The 27,816-nt window shown below is 40.7% G+C and overlaps 2 protein-coding genes across 3 annotated transcripts; one reads left to right on the top strand and one right to left on the bottom strand.

Annotated features, from left to right (window-relative positions):
• Positions 1-310: 310 nt before the first annotated feature.
• Positions 311-13,873, bottom strand: LOC137273159 (uncharacterized). Its single transcript, XM_067805646.1, has 13 exons — positions 13,509-13,873; positions 13,010-13,057; positions 9,971-10,056; positions 8,736-8,816; positions 7,704-7,815; positions 7,164-7,343; positions 6,911-6,987; positions 6,163-6,237; positions 5,084-5,201; positions 3,788-3,885; positions 1,607-1,675; positions 957-1,071; positions 311-423 (listed from the first exon to the last, which is right to left on the bottom strand). The coding sequence occupies exons 1-13, from the start codon at positions 13,534-13,536 to the stop codon at positions 404-406; spliced, it is 1,107 nt and encodes a 368-aa protein (XP_067661747.1). The 5' UTR covers positions 13,537-13,873; the 3' UTR covers positions 311-403.
• Positions 13,874-14,503: 630 nt separating this feature from the next.
• Positions 14,504-19,870, top strand: LOC137273158 (uncharacterized). Of its 2 annotated transcripts, XM_067805643.1 has the most exons (4): positions 14,504-15,553; positions 17,611-17,661; positions 18,056-18,128; positions 19,310-19,870. In XM_067805643.1, the coding sequence occupies exons 1-4, from the start codon at positions 15,544-15,546 to the stop codon at positions 19,776-19,778; spliced, it is 603 nt and encodes a 200-aa protein (XP_067661744.1). In that variant the 5' UTR covers positions 14,504-15,543; the 3' UTR covers positions 19,779-19,870. The 2 variants fall into 2 exon arrangements, with proteins under 2 accessions (XP_067661744.1, XP_067661746.1); XM_067805645.1 differs by lacking the exon at positions 17,611-17,661 and having other exon boundaries at positions 15,336-15,553.
• The last annotated feature ends 7,946 nt before the right edge of the window (positions 19,871-27,816 follow it).

The following is a 27,816-nucleotide window of genomic DNA, read 5'->3' as shown; positions in this document are numbered from 1 at the left end:
CCTCAGAGTCAGGCACCTAGTTGCCAGCACACAACGTCAGTCGTCTAACCCGCTCAGCCACCTCGACTTCCACGAGCACGAACATTTGCTCCCACATTGTGCTTAACTTCAAGTGGCTAGTGTTGCGGTTGTGAGGAGCTGTCTGTGTGTACTGGTTGATTGCACTTCCTCCGAATTCATATGAAGTATTAAATGAAAATACATCTGGACCCACAATTACTGCGGCATGTAACAACATTCCCTCATTCCTGGCAGTCATTGAGTAGAAATGTCACATTTTGATCAAACTAGGTTTTAGTCATGAGACATATTGTTGTTTATTGTTTTATTAACATTAAGTTTAAACATCAACTGATGTCGTTGTCCAGCCCTGGCATATCTGTGTCGGAGTGTGGAGGTCAACCTATCGTCTCGTGGCCAGCACTGTAACAAACGAAACACTTACAGATGATAGTAAAAAGCCGTCCTGTTCCTTAATAAATATTCTACCTATTAGCGTTCGCTTGTCGCTCCGAAGGCCCGGGTTCGATTCCCTACACGAGCACACCGTGTGAAGCCCATTTCTAGTGTCTGCTGATATGATTTATAAGGAGGAATTAACACAGGCTTACACAAAGAAACACATCCAATTTTGTCAGCCTGACACAAGGGAGAACAAGGATACTTGTACATTCATAAGGACTAAATTGAATTTTTAAAAGAGCCCGCATGAAAAATGTCTTCGGCTTTACGTCCAGCTGCTTTATCGCTGCGTCTTATATTCAGAGAGAACATTTAGAGATACGTGATTCACGTCAATTCAATGAATATAGAGTAGCTAGCTATACACACTACACTGATCTCGCGACCTAGTACTAGTCTTTCCCTATTTACAGTGGGAAAATGTTCATTACAACAGCCCAACATTCATAAATCCAAACAGTGTGTCATATTGATCATCCTCCTCGTCTTCTTACGTTGACGTTTACACGTGTCTACGGCGCATGTCATGTTTCCACAGCAACTACCACAGAGGAGGGAATGATGGGAGCTGGATGGGTGCATGTAGTTGGTCTGCAAGACGTTGCATTCCTGAAACATGAGAAATAGACTACGTGACCTGGGGGCCCTGAAGGATAATATTCCGTAACGACTACTACTACGTTACAACTGCTGCTGTTGTTGCCGCTGTTGCTGCGTCTACAACTTCTTGCTCGCTACGGCTGCTTCTGCTGCGACCACTACGGCAACTTCTACAACCACTCTGTTCCTCTGAATCTACAACCATGACTACAAATGATAGCTATAGTACTAGCTATACTACACTACACATAATCATCAGATATATCTAGCATTAGCAATAATACATTGGATATGCTCGGCAGCACTGGATTCCAAATGCACTCGTTTACTCATCTGAACAGTCCTAGCGTCTTCACTTCAAGGTTCAATAAGATTATCCGATAGGAACGTGGGTTCGAACCCACAGTCATACTTTTCTAACATGTCTGCACGTGACCCTATCATCCATGACAACAGATCTTGAACACCCAACCAATAGCCCGTGCAACCCTTACACACATGCTTATCTGTTTTAAATGTAGATATATGCCGTTTGTCGACATACCGTTTGTTGAACGCACTCGCTGAACAGGTTCATTGTGTCACCATCATTAGTCACCTGTACTGCGCATGTCTGAAAGAAGAACAGGGTGTGAAGATTTCCGTATGCAAATGTATTTACAGTCAGCCATTGGTCCATGTAACGTATGTCTTCGACATGTGTTCAGCGAGACTTAGTGTTCCAGTCCTGTATCGATGTGATAAAGAAAAACTATACGTAATAGTTTTAATTGTCCGAGTACTACATGTCTGTTAATGAAAACATTGTTATACCTGCTCTGGGAGACGTGTGGTCCTGACCATATTCATATACCTGCTCTGAAGATATGTCTGGTACTGACCACATTCCTGTACCTACTCTGGGAGACATATCTGGTACTGACCACATTCCTATAGCTGCTCTTGGAAACATGTCTGGTAGTGCCTACATTCCTATACCTGCTCTGGGAGACATATCTGGTACTGACCACATTCCTATACCTGCTCTGGGAGATATGTCTGGTACTGACCACATTCCTATAGCTGCTCTGGGAGATATGTCTGGTACTGACCACATTGATATTCTGCCCTGGGAGACATTATTGGTACTGACCACATTGATGTTCTGCTCTGGGAGACATGTCTGGTACTGACTACATTGATGTTCTGCTCTGGGAGATATGTCTCTTAATGACCACATTCCAATACCTGCTCTGGGAAACATGTCTGGTAGTGACCACATTGATGTTCTGCTCTGGGAGATATGTCTGGTACTGACCACATTCCTATACCTGCTCTGGGAGACATGTCTGGTAGTGACCACATTGATGTTCTGCTCTGAGAGACATGTCTGGTAGTGACCACATTGATGTTCTGCTCTGGGAGACATGTCTGGTACTGACCACATTCCTATACCTGCTCTGGGAGACATGTCTGGTAGTGACCACATTGATGTTCTGCTCTGGGAGACATGTCTGGTACTGACCACATTCCTATACCTGCTCTGGGAGACATGTCTCTTAATGACCACATTCCTATACCTGTTCTGGGAGACATTATTGGTACTGACCACATTGATGTTCTGCTCTGGGAGATATGTCTAGTAGTGACCACATTCCTATACCTGCTCTGGGAGACATGTCTCTTAATGACCACATTCCAATACCTGCTCTGGGAAACATGTCTGGTAGTGACCACATTGATGTTCTGCTCTGGGAGATATGTCTGGTACTGACCACATTCCTATACCTGCTCTGGGAGACATGTCTGGTAGTGACCACATTGATGTTCTGCTCTGAGAGACATGTCTGGTAGTGACCACATTGATGTTCTGCTCTGGGAGACATGTCTGGTACTGACCACATTCCTATACCTGCTCTGGGAGACATGTCTGGTAGTGACCACATTGATGTTCTGCTCTGGGAGACATGTCTGGTACTGACCACATTCCTATACCTGCTCTGGGAGACATGTCTCTTAATGACCACATTCCTATACCTGTTCTGGGAGACATTATTGGTACTGACCACATTGATGTTCTGCTCTGGGAGATATGTCTAGTAGTGACCACATTCCTATACCTGCTCTGGGAGACATGTCTGGTAGTGACCACATTGATGTTCTGCTCTGGGAGACATGTCTGGTAGTGACCACGTTCCTATACCTGCTCTGGGAGACATGTCTCTTAATGACCACATTCCAATACCTGCTCTGGGAAACATGTCTGGTAGTGACCACATTCCTATACCTGCTCTGGGAGACATGTCTCTTAATGATCACATTCCTATACCTGCTCTGGGAGACATGTCTGGTACTGACCACATTGATGTTCTGCTCTGGGAGACATGTCTGGTAGTGACCACATTCCTATACCTGCTCTGGGAGACATGTCTGGTACTGACCACATTGATGTTCTGCTCTGGGAGACATGTCTGGTACTGACCACATTCCTATACCTGCTCTGGGAGACATGTCTCTTAATGACCACATTCCAATACCTGTTCTGGGAGATATGTCTCTTAATGATCACATTCCTATACCTGCTCTGGGAGACATGTCTGGTACTGACCACATTGATGTTCTGCTCTGGGAGACATGTCTGGTAGTGACCACATTCCTATACCTGCTCTGGGAGACATGTCTCTTAATGACCACATTCCAATACCTGCTCTGGGAGACATGTCTGGTAGTGACCACATTCCAATACCTGCTCTGGGAGACATGTCTGGTAGTGACCACAGTCATTCCACCCAAGAAGTGGGACGGCTGTACACTTCCTACAGTGGGTAGCGTGGCGCAGATTGTCTGAAGCAAGAAAAGCAATATCATCAAATCAACTGTCAGTGGACCAGGGGAACAAGATATGGCTATTTGCATCAACCGCCAGTGGACCAGCAGAATACCTAACAAGTCCTTATGACACAACAAGCAGACGAGTGGTTACAATACTAGTTCCGTTCCCACTGTATATCTTCTGGCAGTACATATACTGTATGTAATATCAAGTCGACTTGTGAAGATCCGGCTTAGAATAGGTCTTCAGCAACACATGCTTGCCGTAAAAGACGACTAACGGAACCGGTTGGTGAGGCTCGTCGACATGGTTGACAAAACTGCTCAGATAGAAGTTCATGATATTGATCACTGTGTTGTCTTGTCGAGACTGACCCGTGAAGGTCACGTGATAGAATAGGCGACAATGCTTGTTGTAAGAGGTGACCAACGGGATCGGGTGGTCAGGCTCGCTGACTTGGTTGATACATGTCATCGGTTCCCAACTGCGCATATCGATGCTCATGCTGTTGATCACTGGATTGTCTGGTCCAGACTCGATTATTTACAGACTGCCGCCATATATCTGGAATATTGCTGGGTGCGGCGTAAAACTAAACTCACTTATCGAGGCTCGATTACTCGACTGCCGCCATATAACAGCACTGCTGCTGTGTGCAGCGTTATACAAGAAACACAGTAGCAATTTTATATATTACAATAATGTAATATATATCCCTAAACCATTCGAAAAGTATACCAGATTCATATTTTAGATTTTCAATTATTCGCACGAGTGATTTAAGGTTGGGAGATCAGTGGTGACAGAATGTCACGAATTACAATCAAAAGACAGAAATGATGACAGAATGTCCCAGAAGGAAAATATAGAAAACACCCGCCATGAGAGACAGATCAGACTGACCTTGCACTGAAACTATCGACAGGTTGAAATGGGGTTAGTAACCGATAAATGCTGCCCGGTGTATTTCCAATAACCACACAGATAGAGTAAGTACAGACACAGTAAGTTGTTAACCATCAAAGCGATATTTGTTTCTCTTAGTATATCTTGCCTGGATAGGAGGCCCTTAACTGAAGTAAACCTGTCTGTCTGTTATTGGGAGCAGATTCATGCATCTTATCACGTTCATGTTACTTGTTCAACGGACACACAAACCCGCCCTGCAACCAACTCATTCAAACCAACCCCAAACATACATTCACTAACCCATTTCGTGTTCATGTTGATAGTGGAGGAATTCATTCAAGCTTTCTTCGATAGAGTTGCTACATTTTCCGTACAGCAAGGTCGGATCACGTGATGTGTCGCTGATGACGTCACAGTTCTGAAAAGTAAATATTTGTTAGAAATGGCAGTAGGTTAGATGTAACACACTGGTAAGAAACATGGCCCAGAGGATGGTCAGGTACATGGTCAGGTACATCGAATCGGCATCTTGGACTTCGAGGCACAGTTCTTTACATTGTGCCGAATGAAATACTGCAGTTGTTGAAGTTTGCTTTATGTGGTGGAAATATGTACAGAGGATGTAGTAAATTAACAGTATCTCATGCAAAGAGAAACACATTTTGTGGACAACCTCTGTATTTGCAGTGGATGCGACGTTTCAGTGTATTGATTCCGATGTGCAATAAAGCGGTTGTCTGTCCATGGTCCTCTTCATCCTCCAGCCTCATTGCCACTTACGACACTACATTTACCAATCTGAATGCAGGTGAGAAGTTACTAACACCTTAAACACACATTTGTACCATTGCTCATTCATGTTGTCACCTATAAACCATGAATATATTGAAGGTATGAGTTAATTATAGCCATGAGTATACGACCCGGGCGTATGTAGCTATATGTCGCACCCACACCCGGGATGTGATGCTGTCCCTGTACCTGTACGTATAGTGGGTGATTATTTCCCTTAATTTCGCATGTCACTGTGTTTTGCAAATTATTCCGCATGATGTGTTTCAGGAAAATGTCTGCAAAACTGTGCAGAACTCTCAAAATCAGAATTCCAGAATTTATCCCTGGGAACTTTCTTATCAGCGTTTCCTAACTTCTCGCTACGGGCGAACATACCGTTCATACAAACACGTATCGTTCATTCACGGTTACCCTATGTCGATTTTTTATGAAGATGTCCTTAAAAGCCTAAACTGATTGACTGTGGAAGATGAAACATCTTATTTTACAGAGATTTTGTGTTGATTCTGCAGATTTTTCCGAACAGTGTTACATCATACTACCTGACCTCTAACACATCTAATACATGGGATTATCATGCATACCTGCTTGGTGGAGCACCCACTCCGGTAGAGCTTGTAGTTGTTGGGGGCTGTGTACTGTTGCAGGAAGCACATCTCCTAGTGAAATAAGTAAATCCCATGTATTGTGTCATGAAGTCAGTGAAGCGCCCATACAATCATTAACGTGAGTGTCGGTGGAGACATTTGTCAACAGTGGGAGATAGGTGCTGGTGATCACGCCTTTTGGTTACTGGTGAACCACCTGTAAATTCTACAGGGTGGTCTACCATCCTATACAACAAACAACTTAAAAATTTCATCAGTCATAGTGTCCACCCGATTCCCATGGAAGTCAACGCCTATACATAAGATCGTACCTCGACTGTCGACTGAAGCCGGCATTCTCGGATCCTGTACTCCCAATTGGGAGGTGAACGCAAGGGTTTTGTGATCTAGATAAATCATTGGGAACTCGATTGGGGTATTTCCCAATATCCCAGGTACACGACGACAGGGTGGGATTAAACTGGAAACCGTCGAAAGCTACTGGGACCAGTGATACCCAGATCTAATGTGCTATGGAAACACAACAACAAGAGAGTATGATACCTATATTGTCCTTGAAAAAGAACAACGGTGAGGACGGAAGTTATGCACTCTCCCTGAATCTCAAAACAGACACTAATTTCTTGGGAGAAGATAACATCTTCTAGCATTTAATCTACTCTAGCTTTCTTAAATGTCTGCGACTGTTCAGTGTGTGGTAACCCGTTATGGAACACACTCCTACCTTTGCAGTCGCACATTTCTGCTTGTTGCTGGGATTTGGTGACGTTTGGTCGGTGTAGGTTGCACAAAGACGGTATCCTTCGGAGAGACAAGGTCACACATTATGTAGAAAAGCGTGTAGGTAAAACGTAGTGCCAATCGTAATTCATGTGTAGGTTGTGTGTCTATTTCTGAGAAATAACTTCTGTATGTATACAAATATGAACTGTTTCCTTTTCAAAGTGAGTGGGTTATAGACGCAAGATTCAACGTACCCTCTGTGGTTGATGGTAACGTGGTTGACGTAGACGGGACTGACGTTGATGGTGGCTGTATAGTTTGCTCAGTTGTTTCGATGACCGTTGTTGCTTCCGTTGTTGCTGTGGTTGTTTGCTTTGCCGTGGTGTGTTGTGTTGGTGTAGTAGTAGTAGGCTGTGTGGTAGATCTGACCTGATCTTGTAATGTAAGTGTCCCAAGTCAATATTCACGTTACAGAACAACAATGACAGCAATTCCAAAAGGAAGTAACACATTATTTATCTCTAGCCATATCTTCAGGAACGAATACCAGATGAGTAATGTCAGTGAAGATAAATAATGTCCATGGCAATATCAGAAATGATGTTCTTCTCAGTGGCAGACACAGTGCCAAGACAATGACAGGCGGTAGAAATTCAAAGGTACAACCAATAGAAAGAACAATTTTATGGACAATAGAGGCAATAGAAATCTGAAGATAGATGCAGTAGAAAGGACAATGTTATAGACAGCACACCCACAACCCGTCAGTAAGGAGGACGTATACTGAGTATTACTTCCGCCTTCACTCAGGAAATGCATAGTGTTGCAGTAATCGGTGTAGCAACATTCCCCCTTTACCACTCTGTGGTTGTGGTAAATGCCCACACTGGCAATTTTCCCACAATTCTGCAACAGAGAAATACATGCTTCAATAGTCTGTGTTATATACACCTTTGAAATCAGAGGCGCGAGTGAAAATGGGCATACTTTGTATGTCGGGTTTTGTTTGTTTGTCCCACACTCACCAATGTTCAATCTATATGGCGGTTATCTGTAAATAATCGAGTCTGGACTTGAGAATCCAGTGATCAAAACCATAAGCATCGGTCTCCATGGGTTTCTGGGGACCAATTTCACGGTGCCTCTTGTGTAAGAGGGCCTTGTAAAGGTTTAAAAACACTCAGGACTCGAGCTGCCGAGCTTTGACAGTAATGGTAAATATATAGTGTTATTGTTTATTGAATTGTTCATACTTACCAGAGCATGACATACATACCCTTATAGCCATAACACGCAACACCATCAATTATCATTGATCACTTCATTTCAACACTATGTTTTCTTAACCGCCTAATAGAATTTGTTTTGTCAGATAATTGAGGCTTAGTACTACATATTCAGTCAGGGATTTAATTCCACGGTTAATCTATTAAAGACACGTTTTCGATGTGATATCGCCAGCTTCAGCTGCTTGCAGGATGAATCAAACCTACAGCATAAATCAATGTCTCTTGCAAGTGGCACACCAGTGTCCTACCTTCCTGTCAGTATTCAAATGACGGACCAGTGTCCTACCTTCCTGTAGGTATACAAGTAACGGACCAGTGTCCTACCTTCCTGTAGGTATACAAATGACGGACCAGTGTCCTACTTTCCTGTCGGTATACAAATGCCGGATCAGTGTCCTACCTTCCTGTCGGATCAGTGTCCTACCTTCCTGTCAGTATACAAGTGTCGGATCAGTGTCCTACCGTCCTGTCGGTATACAAGTGTCGGATCAGAGTCCTTACTTCCTGCCGGTATAAGGTGACGAACCAGAGTCCTACCTTCCTGTCGGTGCAGCCGCCATGGTAGCCGTTATACCAACGACCATGATACGAGTCCCGGGTCACTTGTATGTAGCAAGCCTATGTGAAAAGCAAAGAACCTGTCACGACCACACAACGAATTGTGTTTCTCATGGACATGCTGATCGAAATACTATTGACAAACACTAGATATATTTGTCCAGTTTTGTTCCGATTCCTTACTTATGTTACAGGTCAATTCCCATTCTCAAATGGAGATTTACGTGTTACCTTTCTATGAATACGCAATGCCATTTAGAATGTAACATTTGTTATTGTTGGCGTTACACTTTCTCCGTAAAGTACAGGTTCCTATACTTTCGTTGGGTTGAGTCATATTCAGGGTTCGAACCCACATCCACCTAGCATGATATCACAGGTCTTGATGTCAACACCAGAATCAAGGAACATCAGACATCAACCATCAAATTGAACCACATATCAGCCATATCAGACCACATAGCAACCTATCCCGATCCCAGTTGAATTAACTGGACTGACCTCACCCTTCTCACCGTTACATGAACCATGTGGAACAGCCCCCTAGCACACCAGTTATTATCTTACTAGCAGATTAATGTCGTTTGCTGATTGGCAGAGCGCTCATCTATTATTTTGAATGTACTCTGCTTCCAAGCGAGTAACATTTTCTATGTACACCGCTGGGAATGCCAAACTAATTTGGGTCTTCGTGTTAGTAATTCTTTAACTTGCATGATATTGAATGGTGTATGATGTACGGAAATTACCCATGTTTTGCGAATGCAAATCGATGGAAGGAAGATAACTCTAAATCTGTTTTCTTGTCTGCAAAATCTATCCGTGGCTACAAAAAGTTGTGTTTCCGTGCCTCAAACAATTCAAAAATAACACTGAAGTGTTCGGTAAGACAAAAACGTTGTTCACTTGTTCGATGTTTTCAAGCTCAGGGCGTATAAAGAAACTCCTGAGTATTGAACAACTTATAATATACACTGTGTGATTGAAGAATCGAAGGGAACTACATGTATTTCATTTGAAAGTGCCAAATTTGTTGAAAGGTAATGAGAATAAATCACTCCAATGTATGGTCAACCCAGTACCAATACAGTACCAATTGCACCACTTCCATGTGCAATTATTAAATGAGACAGAGACCTAGCCGTTTCTGTTGGAAAAACAGAGGAAAATATTACGATCAAACACACACGGTACGTCTCACGAGATTCCTTTACCTTCCCATCGTCGTCACAGCTTTCATGGTTGACGCACTGGAATCTTCCGTTGTGATAGGAGCAGGTCAAACAATGGTCGACGCCGTCTGAATTAAAAACATATATATTAGTTACCCGCCCTTGGATGGCGTGAGCAGCGTTTGCTGAGGGGAGATGTATTATTATTCAAAATACAATCATATCGATACGAAATTCACCTGATTTTGGTCATACTGTGGCTATAAGTGAATGAACAGACATTCGCCCTGCGATGATATTGATCGGTGTATACAGAGCAAGGATCGGACTGTTCAAGTACCCGAAGAGCACACGGCAAGTGACTATAATTACGAGAGTGTATTTTCTGTAATTTGTGTTATTGTTGATTACGTTATAGTTATTATTGGGTCACAGTGTTTAAAGTTTTGAGTGATCGTTATTATGGGTCACATTTCGTATCATCGGTATTAGCGTTTTAAGGTAGTGCTTTAGGATTCCCTCCCTTTGGTGTGTTTTGACTGCTGGTAAACACGAGACCGATCGCGAAGCTTCAATACTTCCCTGGAATGCTCAAGAATCAGTGACTTATACTCAGGCGTAATACTGGAGTGGTGTCATCATTCCGCCAATCTATATCCGTCAGCCTCTTCGTCAAGCCTGACCTACATTCAAGATCACTCGCTGTGAAAGATTTAGTAGAATTGTTTCTCGCTGAAAACCAAGACTTTGGTGAGTTGATGTTATATTTATGAGTCATTACTTTAGATTTGATTCTGCTGCATTGTACTAGAAACCTCTATTGTGAATCGTTGTATCCTGCTCTTGTCTGTTCAATACATAATATTGAATAATTTAGACTTGTCTGTTTATATGTTGCTGGTTCTGTTTTTGTCACGGCAAATTATTAACCGTAACACTGTACACCGGTGTAAATAAACATTGTGAATCCTCTGACGATTCCAAATACTGGTGTTCCGAAGGAACTGTTAACTGTCTTTTTTGGAATCTTAATGGTTTAAATTCCTAAATCTGTGAAAATGACTTTTTGAACTATTTACGCCATTTCAGAATTATATGTCTTGCAGAAACATTTGCCGACGATATTTCCAATGTTGATTAGTTGCATGACTATGATATCTTTTATAGCCCGGCAATCTCGACTCTCTGGCGGTGTCTGCGTAGGTATTTATCGATCTAGCAGCGAATCGTGTAAATTGTTGAAATCTAATTTTGACAATTTTATATGTATAAAATTCAGTAAGTCCATATTTGCAACTAATGAAGATATTTACTTGATATGTACATATGTACCACAAGTGGGTTCATCCGACTATAAGCCTCTTACAAAATGTAGTCTCGATAATGTTGGACCGTCCACACCGATTGTATGATGTATGGTGAATATGGGAGCTATTCCCTGTTTGTCTATGCTCTTATTCGATGTATAAAATTATGGTTTAAGATATTGTACATGCAAGAACACAGACTTATAGAAAAGGCTTATAACATGCTTACATGCTTTATTGTTAATTTGGACACCACTGGTAAAGTGACATTGGCATCTTATGTAAGAATTGTTTATACATGATGGTTTTGTCACTTGGTCGTGCAAGTTTGTTTTTATTTCAGTGTCGAGAAAGACGTCTTAAGATGTTTAATCAGGAATGGCATTCAACTACAGATACTAGTTGGCGTATTATTCTTATTGAATATACAAATCACTACTCCAGCCGAAGAAATATCTATCGATTTTCAAATGCAACATATGTCATATTTGGAATTTCACTTTCTTAGTAAAGTACAAATTCTAGTACTTTTTTCGGTTGAGTCCCATCCGGGATTCGAACCCTCACCCTCAGAGTCAGGCACCTAATCGCCAGCACACAAAGTCAGCCGCCTAGCCCGCTCCGCCACCGCAACCGAAAAAAGTACTAGAATTTGTACTTTACTAAGAAAGTGAAATTCCAAATATGACATATGTTGCACCACTTTCTAAATGGCATCGTGTAATCATAGATTTTCACATGAAAGAAATTAAGATATCCATTTACACGTTGTAGGTTTGGTTTGATCAACACAATGGTAAAAGAAAGAAGACGTTTATATATTGAACGATGTAAGAGAATATACCCTCTGTGTAATTTAGATGTGGAAAATGATATCCAGTTTTTACTTGTATGTCCTTTTTATACAGATTTGCGTACGAGATACATAGCTGAATACTATCTATGTAAGCCACCTCCATTAGCTTTTAAACTACTTGTTTCATCAACTGACCAGCATGTAATAATACATCTGTCGTTCTATATCAGCTATGATGTTATAAAACATAACAATGTAGTATAAAGTTTTATAGATCCATTGCACGTGACTACTTGTACATAATTCACTGACCTCTGTCATGATGTGCTGTTTGGATGACACATTTCCAACTATTGCACCATTATATAATGTATATGTATAACTCCAATGTGTATAAGCCGGAGGTCTTTAGTACAGTTAACATCTTTTGACTTCGACTTTTTGGCTAGTAGCCATCAGTATAAGACTGGCACAACAATGTAATCTTTATCTGTTCGGTTATTAATGATGAATCAACACAGCCTTGACCTTGATTCGAGGAATAGGACCCAACAGATAGCCTGAGACGTATAACCTGTTTCTATACCAGTGATGTTTAGCTTTATCTGTGTGGGTCGGAAGTCGCTACAATCCTGCTGTCAATATCTGTATGTTTCCCAGTGTTTTGAATCAGGCCACAGCCAACAATTTGTGTTATAAAACATACAATCTACTATCCCAGTTACATCACGCCATCTACTATCTCAATTACTTCACGGGAGTCAACAACACATCACCTACATCAAGCTATCTGCTATATCAGTTACATCACGCCATCTACTATCTCAATTACTTCACGGGAGTCAACAACACATCACCTACATCAAGCTATCTGCTATATCTGTTACATCACGCCATCTACTATGTCCATTATTATATGAAATAAAATACAATTAACAAAAAGTGGTATATGATTATAAGTGTATATGATATATTTACCGTGGTGATCTTGCACTGTGACACTTACAAGAAGACACACGTACACCGCTGGAATAAATAATTATGATTATCAACAAAGTCAACAGGTATTCGTTACAGTTATTAAAACACTTACTGAGTCCGAATTTTAAGCTGACCCACCTTGTCATTGCCCTTGTGACGTCAAAAAAGCCCTTGACTCGCAGTTTTTCGGGCTTGAACTAATCGAGGTAAACAGGTGGCGGTCTGTATATAATCGATTCTGGACAGGACAACCCAGTGATCAACAGCATGAACACCGATCTCCGCAACTGAGATACGATGACATCTGTCAACCCCGTCAACCCGCCATAGAACTGGAATATTGTTTGTTAAACAACACTTTTTTGGATTCGAACTTATGATAGACAGGTCCTGTCAGCGTTAATGGGAGCAGCTGGTGCTGCGTCTAAGTAAATATTTATATTTACATCGTTAACGACGTGTTTTTATTCAGAGCAAATACTGCAGTCATACTTGCCTACTGAGGTCCAACTTAGTACTTCCATTGTCTTTAAGCAGAACACCAAATGTGTCACTAACAATCATGAAATAGATATAATTAGCCTTCCGATAAGGACGCGCCTTGTGTTGAAACAGACAGGATTGGCCCCGTTCGCTATCAGTTTTTACAGGCCAAAACGCGTATGTCTCATGTCAGACATTTTGGAAACATGTTCTTTTGGGACGGTAAATGCCGCCAGTTTTCTGATAGATTTGTCTCCAATTACGTAATCGACATTGACAAGGGAGCCTGTTTTGGTGTTGGTCGTTGCTATGGCGGCTTCACCTCAGGGAGTAGAGAATGCTCACGCTGTTCCGTTAATGATGTCAATGATTCATGTCGTGTGTACTGGGTTTGTTGAGACAGTTCCACGTGTGTTGTTGCGTACTGGTTCCCAAGTCGGAATTATACGCAACTAGAAATCAGTCCGTCAAAGAACATGACATTATTGCCAAATGTATTTAAAAAGTAAGTTAAACTTAATGTGCACATGAATACCCAAGAAATACAACAGCAGTACACAATAGAGGGGCATCACAAATGCACTAGCAATAACAACGAAAGTAGTCATGATATCATGTGAGTTATTTTGAATTTATTTTAAGTCTCATTGGCATCATTTCAGTCAAATAGCGACATCCTTTATTATGAGAAAGACAGTGACTGTGATATCAGTCTGAGTGCAACAGCGGCCACTCTTCCAGGATACGCTCTGACAAAGAGGTGAAGACCCCACTTCCGTTACGACAAACAGGTGAATACCCCACTTCCGTTACGACGAAGAGGTGAATACCCCACTTCCGTTACGACGAAGAGGTGAATACCCCACTTCCGTTACGACGAAGAGGTGAATACCCCACTTCCGTTACGACGAAGAGGTGAATACCCCACTTCCGTTACGACAAAGAGGTGAATACCCCACTTCCATTACGACAAACAGGTGAATACCCCACTTCCGTTACGACAAACAGGTGAATACCCCACTTCCGTTACGACAAACAGGTGAATACCTCACTTCCGTTACGACAAACAGGTGAATACCCCACTTCCGTTACGACAAACAGGTGAATACCCCACTTCCGTTACGACAAACAGGTGAATACCCCACTTCCGTTACGACGAAGAGGTGTGTATCCCACACCCTCAGAGCCAGTGTTGGCGATGAGGTGACTGATTCTGAGATTCTGTACTTTACTGAGAAAGTATCATGCCAAATATAAGATGTGTCATTTGACCACTTTCTACATGGCGTTGTGTATACACAACTTACACACTAGAGGAATCAATGACGTACACGGGATCAGCTTACTGAACGGAAAGGAAGACACCTTAACCATCACGAGCGAGATCAGCTTCCTGCACCCGAGAGGAAGCAACAAAGTCAACTCACTGTGTTGGTAACATTGGCGGCAGCCTCACCGCTCAAGAAATGTCGGAGTATATTTGAGTGGGAGCAGTATTCACTCTTCACTGTTGGCTAGTACACACGAACAGACAAATATGCAGTAATGCAAGATATGTTTGGCTTATTGGGCTTGCAGTGTGACGAGCTGATTTTCAAAAATGATATATCAACGAGTTCGTGCAATGTTCATAGTTTCAAATATGCCGCAGTTGTTATGTAATTGTTAGACATTCAGGTAAGAATGTTTTGATAATACTTCTCAGCATGAACATACCGACTGAGTTTACGGTGACATGAGGGGAAATTGGCATTTTTAACAGCAGTTTGAGTATACCACCGCCCCACACTGTCAAGTACGCTCTGATAATTCTGTAAGCGTGTACTGAATAGAGCTGTGAATAGTACGGGAGTTTGTTTGCAAGCGCTCTGCCTCCAACAGTATCAGTCAACCCACCTCACGTCGAGGATGTGACATACGACAGTAACCTTGTACCGTTTACTGCCTTGTCTTTACGAGCACGCCTCTAAATAATGACAATGGATGAATTATATTAATCAATCGTTACAGTCAAGCCCAAACAAGACAAAAAGCGGACACATACAGCGATGGACACGGGTGAGTTGTGTCTTGTTAATGTCGCTTGTTTTGTCCGGTTTGTGTGCACTCACCATTGATCGACACAAGTAGCTTTTGAAGTATCCTGTGATACCTGTTGTAGATTGAATGAAATGTACTTAAATATACTTTGATCAGAGTAATAACCATGACAGATGTAAGGTCTGCTGGACCGAGGATTGTTTCATCATGGCATATACATATATACATATATGCTTAGAATACATGTATGTGTATAAATTATAATATGTATGGAATATATGGTATATTCATGACCTGTACGTTTGAGACGAAGAGCGTGGGAACTTGCTTGACAATTTATGCCAGCCATCGATGATAAAAACTTTCCTTTTAATCCTGATCACATTATTGTTAGGTCGGTCAATTGATATTCTTCCTGAGAGATGTCTTTGTTTCGGTTAGTTTGCTATTGATTTTGTGTGTTTGATATGTTTCTGTACCTTACAACTTTCTGAGACACTTCCGTAACCGCCCACACCTCGTCCGTCCTCAGCACCTCTCCGTGGTATGGCACTCTTATCAGTGTGCTCTGAGGTAGTAGTGTAATCTCCAACATCACTGATACACAGAAGTTTTATAAGGGATACCTTACACATGCATCAAATATACAGGTCGACATGTAATTACATTCAGCATAGCTAATATAGTCATGTTTGCATTATGCAACACTTATGGTTGAGCCTGAGAGAGGGGTATGTCATGTCTGTAAATGTTTGTTTTCAGGGTGAACATCGTGATGTCCGTAACAGATGTACTATTCATGACTTTTTACGTTTAAAATATATTGCATTAGTGATGAAAGGCCTTTCAGACTGAACCACGGGCTAAATAACATCTCGCATGTTCGTATACATGTATGCGTCACCATGCCTTAAGGGGCCATGACATAACACAAGGCCTTGCATGACCCCTTTCTGTCACTCACTCTGTGAGCCTGGAAGGTTCTCTATCTCAGTTAGTTTTAACCTCGTGGATGAAATGTCAACGACAGTGGTTGCTGTGTAGGGATAGAATCTGAAGATAGAGGAGGATATTATACCATACCAAGTTTTAGGAAAAAACAGGTTATGTTTTTATTTTCTTAAAAACAAAACAAAACATTATGCTTTGCCAACGTTTTACTTGTCACGCCTCTCAACTGACTTCATATGATGCACTCAATAAATGCAGTATATCAGTTCCGGTATTGGCTAGTTTATATTTGGGATGTATGGATGCGATGTTGATAGAAATGCAATCGTTCTGAAGATGTACATTGCTTAATATTTGTAGATCAAGTTCTGAGTCATCGAGAGCAAATTGAACATATTTTCTTTGTGACATGCTCTGTACCGGGCCACCCTGCCTCGGTTCGTGATAGCATGACAGGTCTTATGCGACAAGCCAGTCATACAGGGGACCTGTACTTGCACACAAATCCAACGTTATGGACTGTTCACAATTTATGGCCGAGGGGTGGGGCTGATGATGATTTTTATGGAGTTGCATGTATATACAATGGGAATACCCCTCCCCACTAAATTCAATGTACAATGAAAGTGACCCCCATGCTTGCCATGTACAAAAGTCCATGACCCCCCCCCCCCCCCCACACACACACACACACAACACACACACTCTCGAAAATGTGTACCGAACAAAGTGGGCGCCCCCACTCAAGATCATCACCAACACCACACCTCTTAACCCCCTCCACCAAAACCATAAATTATGAACGTTCCCTTAGACAAGTGAGCCTGTTACTGAATGGGAAGGTGTTGTCTTATGTCGCCATTTTAGCAATGGCTGTGTGCAGGAGAAATCTTGCATTAAAAGAGTTCGTAATATCGTGCCATTGACATAAAGGAACCTGGACCTTGTAAAGATCAATTCAACCACTTGGCCACAGAGCATCCCGTACATACGAACTAGCTTGTAGTAAAACAACTGCCACCACTTTCCGAATTATCATTGACACTACGTTACCAGATGTAAGTAACTCAAGCTCTTGTCTGGTGATGCAATATTTGAACAGACTCAATCTTTTGTCCTTTCAGCAGGCGGAATAGATCCCCACAGTCGTTCATCGACGGACACTTCCATCAGAGGTACCCCAGGCCTACGTCTCTCTTCATTATTTACATATTATAAACGCTAGATGTCATTAAAGGTGCAGGCTCTACATAATCCCAACCTAAATTATCGTGCCATCTTGGTGCTGTTGTCATGGGTAGACAAGTAGGCCATTGTGGTGTTTCTAGTTCACGTGTTACGTCATGTCCCGCAACCGTTCGGTATTGATCGCTGGCTTCCCTTAAATCTATAAAGCTCAATATAGCGGAAGCAGTCGATTAAAATTATGTAAGATTATGTAAAATTATGCATGCACACAGTGGTGAGTTGAAATTGAAACATAAAAACGTCACTAGTTTGTACTAGTAAAACAAAGAACGTTAATGTTTAATGCGTGAGTAATTTAGCTATTCCACCATTTCTGTTCAGATGTGCGCAGAGTCCTCCTGTGTGTGGTGATAGCCGAACTGATCCTTGTCATATTGCTGCTGAAGCTAGTTCTGTAAGTACAACCAGAGTGTTGTATAAGTACAACCAGATAGTTCTGTACGTACAGCCAGACTGATGTATAAGTACATCCACATAGTTCTGTAAGTACATGTATATGGTTCTGTAAGAATAACCTGATTGTTCTTTAAATACAACCAATGAGGTATGTAAGCAAATCCATGTTGTTTTGTCAGTACAACCAGATGAAGCTGTAACCACGCTCTTTAAGTACATCCATATAGTTCTGTAAGCTCAACCATATAGTGTTTTTAAGAAAATTCCTATAGCTTTGTCAGTTCAAACACGTAGTTCTCTAACCACATTTTAGTGGAGCCAGATAAGTTAACCGTACACTTTTACAAGTACCTCTACACGTAGATATTCTGTAAATACGGACAGTCACTTATTTATGCTCAAAATATTTTTGTAAGTACCAACAGATAGATATAGCTGTGTAAAAGACAACAAAATCCAACCGATAGGACAGCACCAAACTCCACAGCTACCATTCTCCAGTCTATGGTTCGTGCATGCTTATGTTTTAAGCAAAGTGGAAACTAACAATATAAAGAATCATCAAAAGGTTATGGTGTAAATATATTTTGGCAGGGAGATACCATTACGACATGAGCTGATGTGACTGAGCTCTCTTGAAGATGCTGTCACGGTCATCATGTCTTGACTTACGTATAGTTCACTCTTTTTTATGCAACGTCCACAAGACAATTTTTAATGTGACACAAATCCTGCTCACTCACTCACTCACTTACTCATTCGATTAATGGACGTAACTGTGCAGTTCCATTTTAGAAACTATATTGTATCACGATCAGGTTCAACGCAGAAAAGTTGGACGCATTCGGTCTGAAACCGAAACATCATTTTAAATTACCGGTTGAAAAGGTGAAACCATACCCCTCTTTACGCAGCACCCAGTTAATTTTCTTAACTTGTAGAAAAATGCCCCACCCCTCCTCCTGAAACCCCACCCCCTTAAAAGAACAAAATAAAAACAGCAAAACAAAACAACAACAAACAAATCACGTACTGACTGAAAGTGCTTTATTATCTGTGGGCACATATAGTACTAAAGTAGAGGATGAAAACGATGTGAGAGAATGTGGTTTTACGTCGCATGTAACATTATCCCGGCAATATCTGATTGAAGTAATGAGCATCGATGTTCTGTTTCAGCCATTACATTAAACAGAGCGGAATGTCACAACATGAAGTCAAGGATGATCTCAAATCAGATTTAGTAAGATGTACAACTGAAAACTCAGATGCAAGCTTAATACGAAACGATGTATGTGATGAAGTTTTCATCAAGCTGACTGATTCGCAGGAACTTCCAACTCCCAGGACAGAGACTGGGCGGAGTGCTAAAAAGGTGCGAGAGCTAAAGCAGAGGAACAGATACGTCCACAGTTACAGGACAATGGAACTGCGGTGGCAGGGGGACGATCCCGACCCCACCGGATTGTACAGCAGCAGAGAACTGTCCGGCAGCAGCGACAGTCATGTGTATGAGACCCTGAGTCTGAGCAGTGATATATCTGACTCTTATACAAGACTAAGTATCACCAAGACAAGTGACATGTCCACAAAGATAAAGAAGGGGGAAAAAACATTGAAGACACTACCGCCAGACTTCATGCTTTGACACCAACACAGGGATGGAAGGTTCGAGGAATTGTATATGTGGATATATACTCACAAAAAATAAAAACGCGCTTTCATGTTTTGAAATATCAGACATAATGTGTTTGTCTTCCCGGCAGCAAAACACGCCGAGTGAGATTCGTACCCGAACGTTTTGTGTTTGATTCCCTCATGCCTAAATACAAAGAATAATTATACCTCATGCCTAAATATAGGGAATAATTATACCTCATGCCTAAATACAAAGAATAATTATACCTCATGCCCAAATACAAAGAATAATTATACCTCATGCCTAAATACGGAGAATAATTATAACTCATGCCTAAATACAGAGAATAAGTATACCTCATGCCTAAATACAGAAAATAATCATACTTCATGCCTAAATACAAAGAATAATTATAACTTGATTGTTTGCCTTTTTCGCAGCACATCACATAGCTTAAATATGTGCTTTCAAAGTGCTTTGGTATGGGTGTGAGATATGGTGCTGTTATTTCGTTGTGCAGTGAAATTACCATGAATCGGACCGTGGAGATCCAGGTTAGAACTGATTATCACTAACCCATGCTTATCCTAAGAGGCGCTTATCGGGATCGGATGGTCAGACTCGCTGACTTGGTTGAGGACCACAGACCACAGCATACCAACAGAAGATTTCTGTTCCAGACTCGAGTATTTAATAATAATTATTATAATAATGGATACTATTAGCATTTATATACTAGTAGAGCTAATCTCCGAAAGGACTCTTTGCACACCACGGATAATGAATCCGTGTATGAGAAACCAGGATCAATTTCATTTCTTCAAAATGTTCACATATTGCTAAGTTCCACTTATTCCATACCTCCTCGTGGCATGTGTCGAAAAATATGAAAATCTTATATTATTCTGTTAGAGTTGGGAAGCACTGAGGTGGGTAAGTCAGGTGTTGTATGTTTTTAAGGACGTCCCCAAAATAAAATACACCTCTGACACACTTGAATCAAATTCAACTGCCATATCGCGTTACTAATTGCAGAGGTGGCATCAGGAATCTGGAATCTAGAGCTGCAGACAGCAGAGTTTGATAGTTTGGTACCATTGGTATGTGACTATGCCTTTAATTTTGAATTACATGTTGTGTTAATTCACCTACGTTCCCTAACACAGCTGACGGCATTCTTTGTGATACTTGTATGCGGCACGTAACCGTTCACGAAAAACAGGTAACCGTTAAACATTGGAAATGAGTTTTTGCTTCAAAAATCCACACAGCTAAAAAAAGTGATATAAGCCATACATTACTTGGATACAATTATGCCATGTTCCATTTGTTGTATCGCCATCTGATACTAAGATAACTGTTCATTCCCTAACCAGTGGAACATTTGTCAACAAACGCTATCACCATGACGATAAAACTTTAGCCAGTATATCTCTATCATCAAAGGTTTAAGATTTAACATGAGGAAAATTACTGTGAACCTACTGTGATCCATTGTGAAAACACTGTGATATCATTCATCTACTTTCTGTAACTGTGTGATCTATATGGGCCCAGTAGAGTCTTCTGCTTGTAGTCAGTGATTTCGATTCATTATAGGCCTTAGTTATGTTTAAACTTATTTATCTTCAGTTCCCACTGTGGACGTTCGGTCAGACTGACTATGCCTGTACTGAATAGCTAGATTCGTCGATTATTGTCTCAATTTACAACATAGCATATAAATCCTGAATCTCCCCAGTGGTGATCTACACATATGTAACAATATAAGATACTAGTAAGAATTTGGAACATGAGATACATAAAATCGTTCCCCTTTTGGGGCAGGATGTAACGTTCTTAAATGAAAGTAGACGAGTATGAGAAGAAGGTAAAAAGCACACGAGCTATCTTTATCTGACGAATTAAACAACACATCAGGAGTCAGAATGTACAATGTACGGCGACGTGAAGCGTCAATAAAGTAAATGACATCATCACGTTTGTCACCACAATGAGCCTCAGATGTAAACTGCGCATGGTATCTCCCATTTGTTACACATGCCAGTTGCTACACCCCATAATATACATAATGTCACAGACGACTGTACCCACCTATCACCTATTAGTGAAGAATGGGACAGTCCATACTCGTAACAGTCACAGAAAGAGAACGTAACAATTGAGTTGCACTACGTGCCATTTTATGGCATTTTATATGCATTTTTTTGCAAACTGATTAAACCCAGCACATAGATTTTACATACCAGAGCTTAATTAAATGTGGCATAAAGGAATTCAAGTGGTACCCTGACGAAGCTGGTCTTTCAGTCTCTGGATTGTGTTTTCCAACTTCCCGTACACTCGCTTTGTGGTAGGAAGAGCTGCGCAGTGCGCAGAAGTCGACCTGAGACAGCTTGGCTCAGTCTGTAATCCCAAAGCGAAGGGCAAGATGTGGAAGTTGCGTCCATGTAAAAGTTATCTGCCCTTGTCGATCTTAACAATGCGTCGTCAGTGTTGACAGGTCAGATATGTATTTACCCAGGTGTGATGTATATCCGGAATAGAACAGCATTCTTTCAGTGGTTGTTGTTTTCTCCGCGTCAGTGTGAGTCATGATACCAATCCTTCAAAAAAAAACCTTGTGATCTACCTCGCAGCAATGTGACATACTCTACCTCTCGTACACCAGCCATGGTCCACGTGCAAAGGTCATCCCCTCACATTTATCGTAAATGATGTATTTTCTCAGTGTAATTGAGTTAACTCAACTGTGTTGAGAAGAGAATGTCATCTCAAGACAAAAACAACTGAAAGTAAAATGTTGATGCTAACTATAAAACCACCTTTATTCAAACAAACATTTCTTGAGTGAAAAAACATCAAAACTGCTTGCTCTGAATCCCTTCGATCCAATTGCCAGTTAACCCGATTTACTGCATATCCTTCTGTTGTGCAGTTTGGGCTAGTCCATTATTGTTGTAGGTATAGCTGTAATTAACCCTCAGTCTGACAGTGTAATAACAGGCAATATCAGAGTGCATAACAACTGGCATGTGTAACAAATGTGAGGCAACCTTGTGTACTGACACTAACAAGTCTCAAGTCTAATTGCAACCAAACTAGTCCGAGGCATGAATAAACCGCGGGAAAAGATTGTGTACCGGCTTGGTATTTGTATAAGTGTAAATGAGTAGACATGCTGTTAAATTTGCTGATGCCTCATTATTCATCGCCCGTTTCCACTGCAAATGTAAATTAGACTACAATGTCGGAAACTGTTATACATGTTATACATGCTAATCGTTCTTCTTTTAAATTACAATAGGAATCTAAAGAAAACGTTACTTCCCTTCCCCACCCCAACCTTTTCCCTGATTTGCATAAGGCAAGGCTGTTCTGTTCAGCTCCCTTGTAACCAATCCCTTCTGACATATCTTGGATAGTTTTTCAGCAATTCATAACTGTAGGACGGTAAGGTTTCTTGTGGCGTTTAGTGTATATAAATGGAATAAATATTTATAGTTTCAGATGTAATATCGCCAGCATTAGTTTTACAATATGGAAACGATGGAAACATTCACGCCATCTATAACATACTATTCTTAAACTATTCAAGGCTCCAGTTTCGGGCCATAACTACCTCAACTATATTCTGGGTGGAGAGTAGGAACCCTACATTCTCTAATAGCTAACTTCAGGTACATTAGCATTTGACAACGTGCTGCGTTAACGACGCACATGTTGTTATCACTGGTAACTGTTATTTGTTGAAAAATATAAAGGATCTCTGTCTACGTTCAAAGTTTCAAGTAATCCATAAAAAACTGAAGCATACAGCTTAATGAATGACAGCTTCTTGTTCAGTGTTCAAAAAGTGGAAGCTTGATCATGTTTACGGTGTTACGCACTAAACAACAGCTGTCATTCATAATGGTGTATGTTCTCCATTTGTGACTCTCCAACGTCTAGAATGCCGATCGAACAATTCATTTAGTACAAAGTAACACGTGCATATTTTATCAATCGTCTGAGCTTACACAAATATTGGAAAGTTTGTTCTCAATAAATTTAAACATCATCACATCCTACGATGTCTTTCGCCAATGGTGGCAATTAGCTACGTATGTGGAGTTGATTATGTAAATATGGGTAATGGACAACAATTCGTAATTTGATGTAGACACCGAATGGAGAAAACGACAGGATTAATGATGATGTATAATGTGCTAAACCTCTATGATTAAGAAGACTCCAATATTGTCACAGTTGAGAAGGTTTCACTCAGTACCATCATTCTTACAATCATGGTCTAAACACATTTATTTACAGCAGTGGAACCGAATTGGTAAACAAACAGTCCGTTGCTTATCTTAATACCGCTCTGGAATACAAACATTAGATTTATGAATTATCAATATAACAATCGTAAACATAAAAGCATGCTACTAGCAAACAAACGAAAACTATCTGGAAATGTAACAATCAAGAACACTGTTGGATTGTAGTTAAAGCTTGTACTACTTAGAACACAAATCTGCCTGACAATGCAATGAAACCGAGCATGAGGCGTGAATGGATAAACTGACAGAATCGTGATCCAGAGTTTAAATTTAAGTAGGTGTGACTATTATTATTTGCCACATTTATATAATTCTTAAAGCTACCTACGGTAGCCGAATTCTTTAGGATCGATAGATCCCCCAATCTCGGAAATTGTTGCTAGTAGTGTCAGATACGTTAGGAGGAACATGATTTTACTCAAATATTATGGAGTTAAATCATTAACCACTTTACAAAAAGAATGTTGGATATGTTTTTGTATACGTGTACAAGGACACAAAATTTGTCTCATCATAAATCTTATTATGACTCGTTACGCGAACAGCACCGCAAATAGTGCGTCAAGATTAAGCTTTTCAAGTATTAGTGCTTGGTATTCGGTACAATTGTCCCAAATGTGACCACAATAGTCGAACATAGTCGAACACTGCCTCAAGTACGTCAGGTGTATCTTTATGTATTATGTTTAGTTCATTAGTATTAATTGGATCTGGGTTAGGATAAATATCACCGCAGATCAAGAGAATAAGAAACGGTACCAAAGAGACTTTGGCATTGTATAAGCAAATAAGTAGTAAAGAATAAGAATTTGTTTTAAGTTTGTTGACAGATTTGTTTTGAATATGACAAACAAATAAACCCACTGCTTGTCTGTATGGTACAATATCGATCATTATCGAATAGTTTAATCATAATAATTGGGGTGGATTCCCTTGTGGGAAAGTACAACTTATCTATTTTCAGACATACAAGTGAAATGCAGTATGGATATTATGTATTTAGATCTATTGATTTGTTATAGAAAAATACAAACATAACTGTATGCTAATCGGCAGACAACTTGGACAAAGTATCTCTCTGACAGAAATCCAAGAAGATAATCTGACAAAGGTGAGAAAATATAGATGAACGAAAAACAGAATCAGGTTACAGATGGAAACTTTCATCTGTAACAGGAAATGAAACCTGTGGGAAAATACATCAGAAACACCATCTTTTGATTGAACCTGTATGGTGACCTGCCTTAAATCTCGGAGCATGATTCATGAGTATCTGTAACGTAATACAAATGTCCTGGCAAAATGTCCTCCTGACTGTAACTGGCAAAATATTTGCAGAACGAGACCGTGTATACGATGACTATTGGCAATGGATTTATACCTGTGGAATATCAACTGACTGTAACGTTGGGGTAGGTTACTCGTTACCCACAATGGCTTCTACATATAGAAAGGTTATATCTGGATTGAGTACTCGCACTTGCACGTGCAGTTTCAGAAATTAGACACCCATGAACCGAATGCATAATAAATACTTAAACGCAAGGAGTTGGTTATGCCAACTATTGCTTGCAGCTGCAATATATAGAATACAAAACAAATGAGGTATGTTGACATGTGATGCGTTATGCCATATGGCCAGATCCACTATCCTCTCATGGTTGGATTACTGTAACAGTCTACTGGGTAATGTACGTCAGGATCTTGTCACCAAAGTAAAGCGCGTTCAGAATGCAGCTGCATGTACCATCACCAGAAGCGGGAAGCGGTCACAAATCACACCAGTCCTTGTCAAACTACACTGGCAGAAGATCAAAACAAGGATCTAATATAAGATCTTGTGCATCACATACCGCTGCATAATATTTTCGGCTCCATCCTACCTGTCCAACCTAGTGAAAGAGTATGATCAGCCAACCACTCACTGCTCAAAATTCCCACAGCCAAACTGTAAACCTTCAGACACAGACGCTTCTCGTTCACATCCGCATTTCTCTGGAATAATCTGCCCGTCCTTATTAAAAACACTGAAACACTGTCTACCGTCCAGTCAAAGCTGAAAACTTTCCTCGTCCGAAAACATTACCCTGATGTCTAGACTATCTGTCTTATCAAAAGCGCCGCGAGCAATCACTTGGTGTTTGGACACTGTGCGCTATAAATGACGACTTTATTATTATTATTTGTGGTGATATTCACAGGAGGCGCTTACTTATAGAAATACACTGGTGTAATGAGTTTAAGACACTACCGATAATTGATTTACTCAGTGAATCGTTACCGTAAAATATAGTTTTAGTATCGTATCCTTGAATATAAAATGCATAGTTGTTCTGTTACAAGTTTTAGTAACTTCGACATAAGAAAAGGTCGAGAACAGCGTCCTATCCTGAACACATGAACACCTGGATCCTACCGATATATAACAATTATATCTTGTGCATTAAAATCACCACAGCCGAGTTTGAGACGACAATGGATCTAAATCAAAGTAACTTTGGGGTTTCTGTTGGGAATGATATAGTTTAAAATCGATTCAGTGCACTAGCTTTAACAGCTTCAAAGTAAATGACAACAGAGTAATAAAGAAGTGGTGAGACAAAAGGGTTATATAACGTAATTAATGCTTTTCGAGTTTTTGGCATTGCAAACTTCTGAGACAACTGATCACGGGAGTCAGTTTCTTTATCAGGTCACTAATATGTACTTCCCAAGACCAACTGCTCTAAAGTATAATTCCTAAGTGTTTATGGTTTTCAACTTCTTTAACAGTTTCACCAGTAACATTAATATAGATAATGAACAGTTGAGGTCCCAAAACGGAACGTTCGGACACGGCCACAGAGATTTCAACTAAACAGCATACTAGAACGTGGTGGTTGAAAGGTGGTGATGGTGTATGTTCCTGTGCTTAGAGTTTAGGTCACTAACCAGTTACGTAACTTTGGTCGTAGAGTCCCTGCATCGGCGACCGTGTACGGAAGCTTGAATTCTGAATGATTCTGGGACTTAGTCCTGCCCTGCAACGAAGCACATGTTATATGTGGTCTCAACTTAGGTAGGTGAGTTTGTTCAAAACTGCTTCCGTTCAACCATCAGAAGAGGCTACCCGGTGGGAGAAGTCATGTGACTATTATTTCTGGCGCCTGACGGGCAGCATATGTTATCGTGGGTAATAATGTGGATATGTTTATAGATATGCACCATTATTATCATGCTGCTGACAAAATGCTAGATGCAGATTCTTTGTTTAATATTGCAATTACACACAATTCCCACATCTGCGATTACCTTTGACATGACAACGTCTTCAGTGTTATTACTTTGGCGAGATTAACAGCGAAGCAAGAAACAGTATATGGCTATGGCGAGGCGCATAAAAGAAAATGAATTCAAAACTGATGTATAAAGGAAAGTGCACATCTGGTGTTTTCCGACACCAACAAAAACAACATTGATTGTGACTTAAGGTTCACAAATTTTGTCAACATGTTGGAAAAGCATTATGTTGTTGAATTGCGCGTTCATGTGTGTTCGCCAAAAGTATAAGGTCGATGGAGATTTTAGTGGTATACCAGTTAAAGTTGTACCGATATCTGCATCATGGGTGTTGGTTCATCAACAGGGGCAAAGTGATATGCCTACAGCGTGTTGTCAGCATCCTGGTCTGTCGACTTTTTCATGCACCCGTCAACATCGACAGAATGTCTAATGTAGAGAGAAGA

The sequence above is a fragment of the Haliotis asinina genome, chromosome 2 (assembly GCF_037392515.1).
Source record: "Haliotis asinina isolate JCU_RB_2024 chromosome 2, JCU_Hal_asi_v2, whole genome shotgun sequence".
In the NCBI taxonomy this organism is placed as follows: domain Eukaryota; kingdom Metazoa; phylum Mollusca; class Gastropoda; order Lepetellida; family Haliotidae; genus Haliotis; species Haliotis asinina.
The sequence above is the reverse complement of the archived record's forward strand: the minus strand, read 5'-3'. Positions and strand labels throughout refer to the sequence as shown.

What these genes read in the sequence shown, in the direction of transcription:
- LOC137273158 (XM_067805643.1), top strand. An exon ending in GACGGACACTTCCATCAGAG is followed by an intron (nt 17,662 to 18,055) that starts GTACCCCAGGCC and finishes ATTTCTGTTCAG; the next exon opens with ATGTGCGCAGAGTCCTCCTG. An exon ending in TTGCTGCTGAAGCTAGTTCT is followed by an intron (nt 18,129 to 19,309) that starts GTAAGTACAACC and finishes GTTCTGTTTCAG; the next exon opens with CCATTACATTAAACAGAGCG.
- LOC137273159 (XM_067805646.1), bottom strand. Translation starts at nt 13,536, where the DNA reads ATGGAAGTACTAAGTTGGACCTCAGTAG. An exon ending in GTTACCATCAACCACAGAGG is followed by an intron (nt 6,988 to 7,163) that starts GTACGTTGAATC and finishes GTCTCTCCGAAG; the next exon opens with GATACCGTCTTTGTGCAACC. An exon ending in AGACATGTCTCCCAGAGCAG is followed by an intron (nt 1,676 to 3,787) that starts GTATTGGAATGT and finishes TTCTTCTTTCAG; the next exon opens with ACATGCGCAGTACAGGTGAC.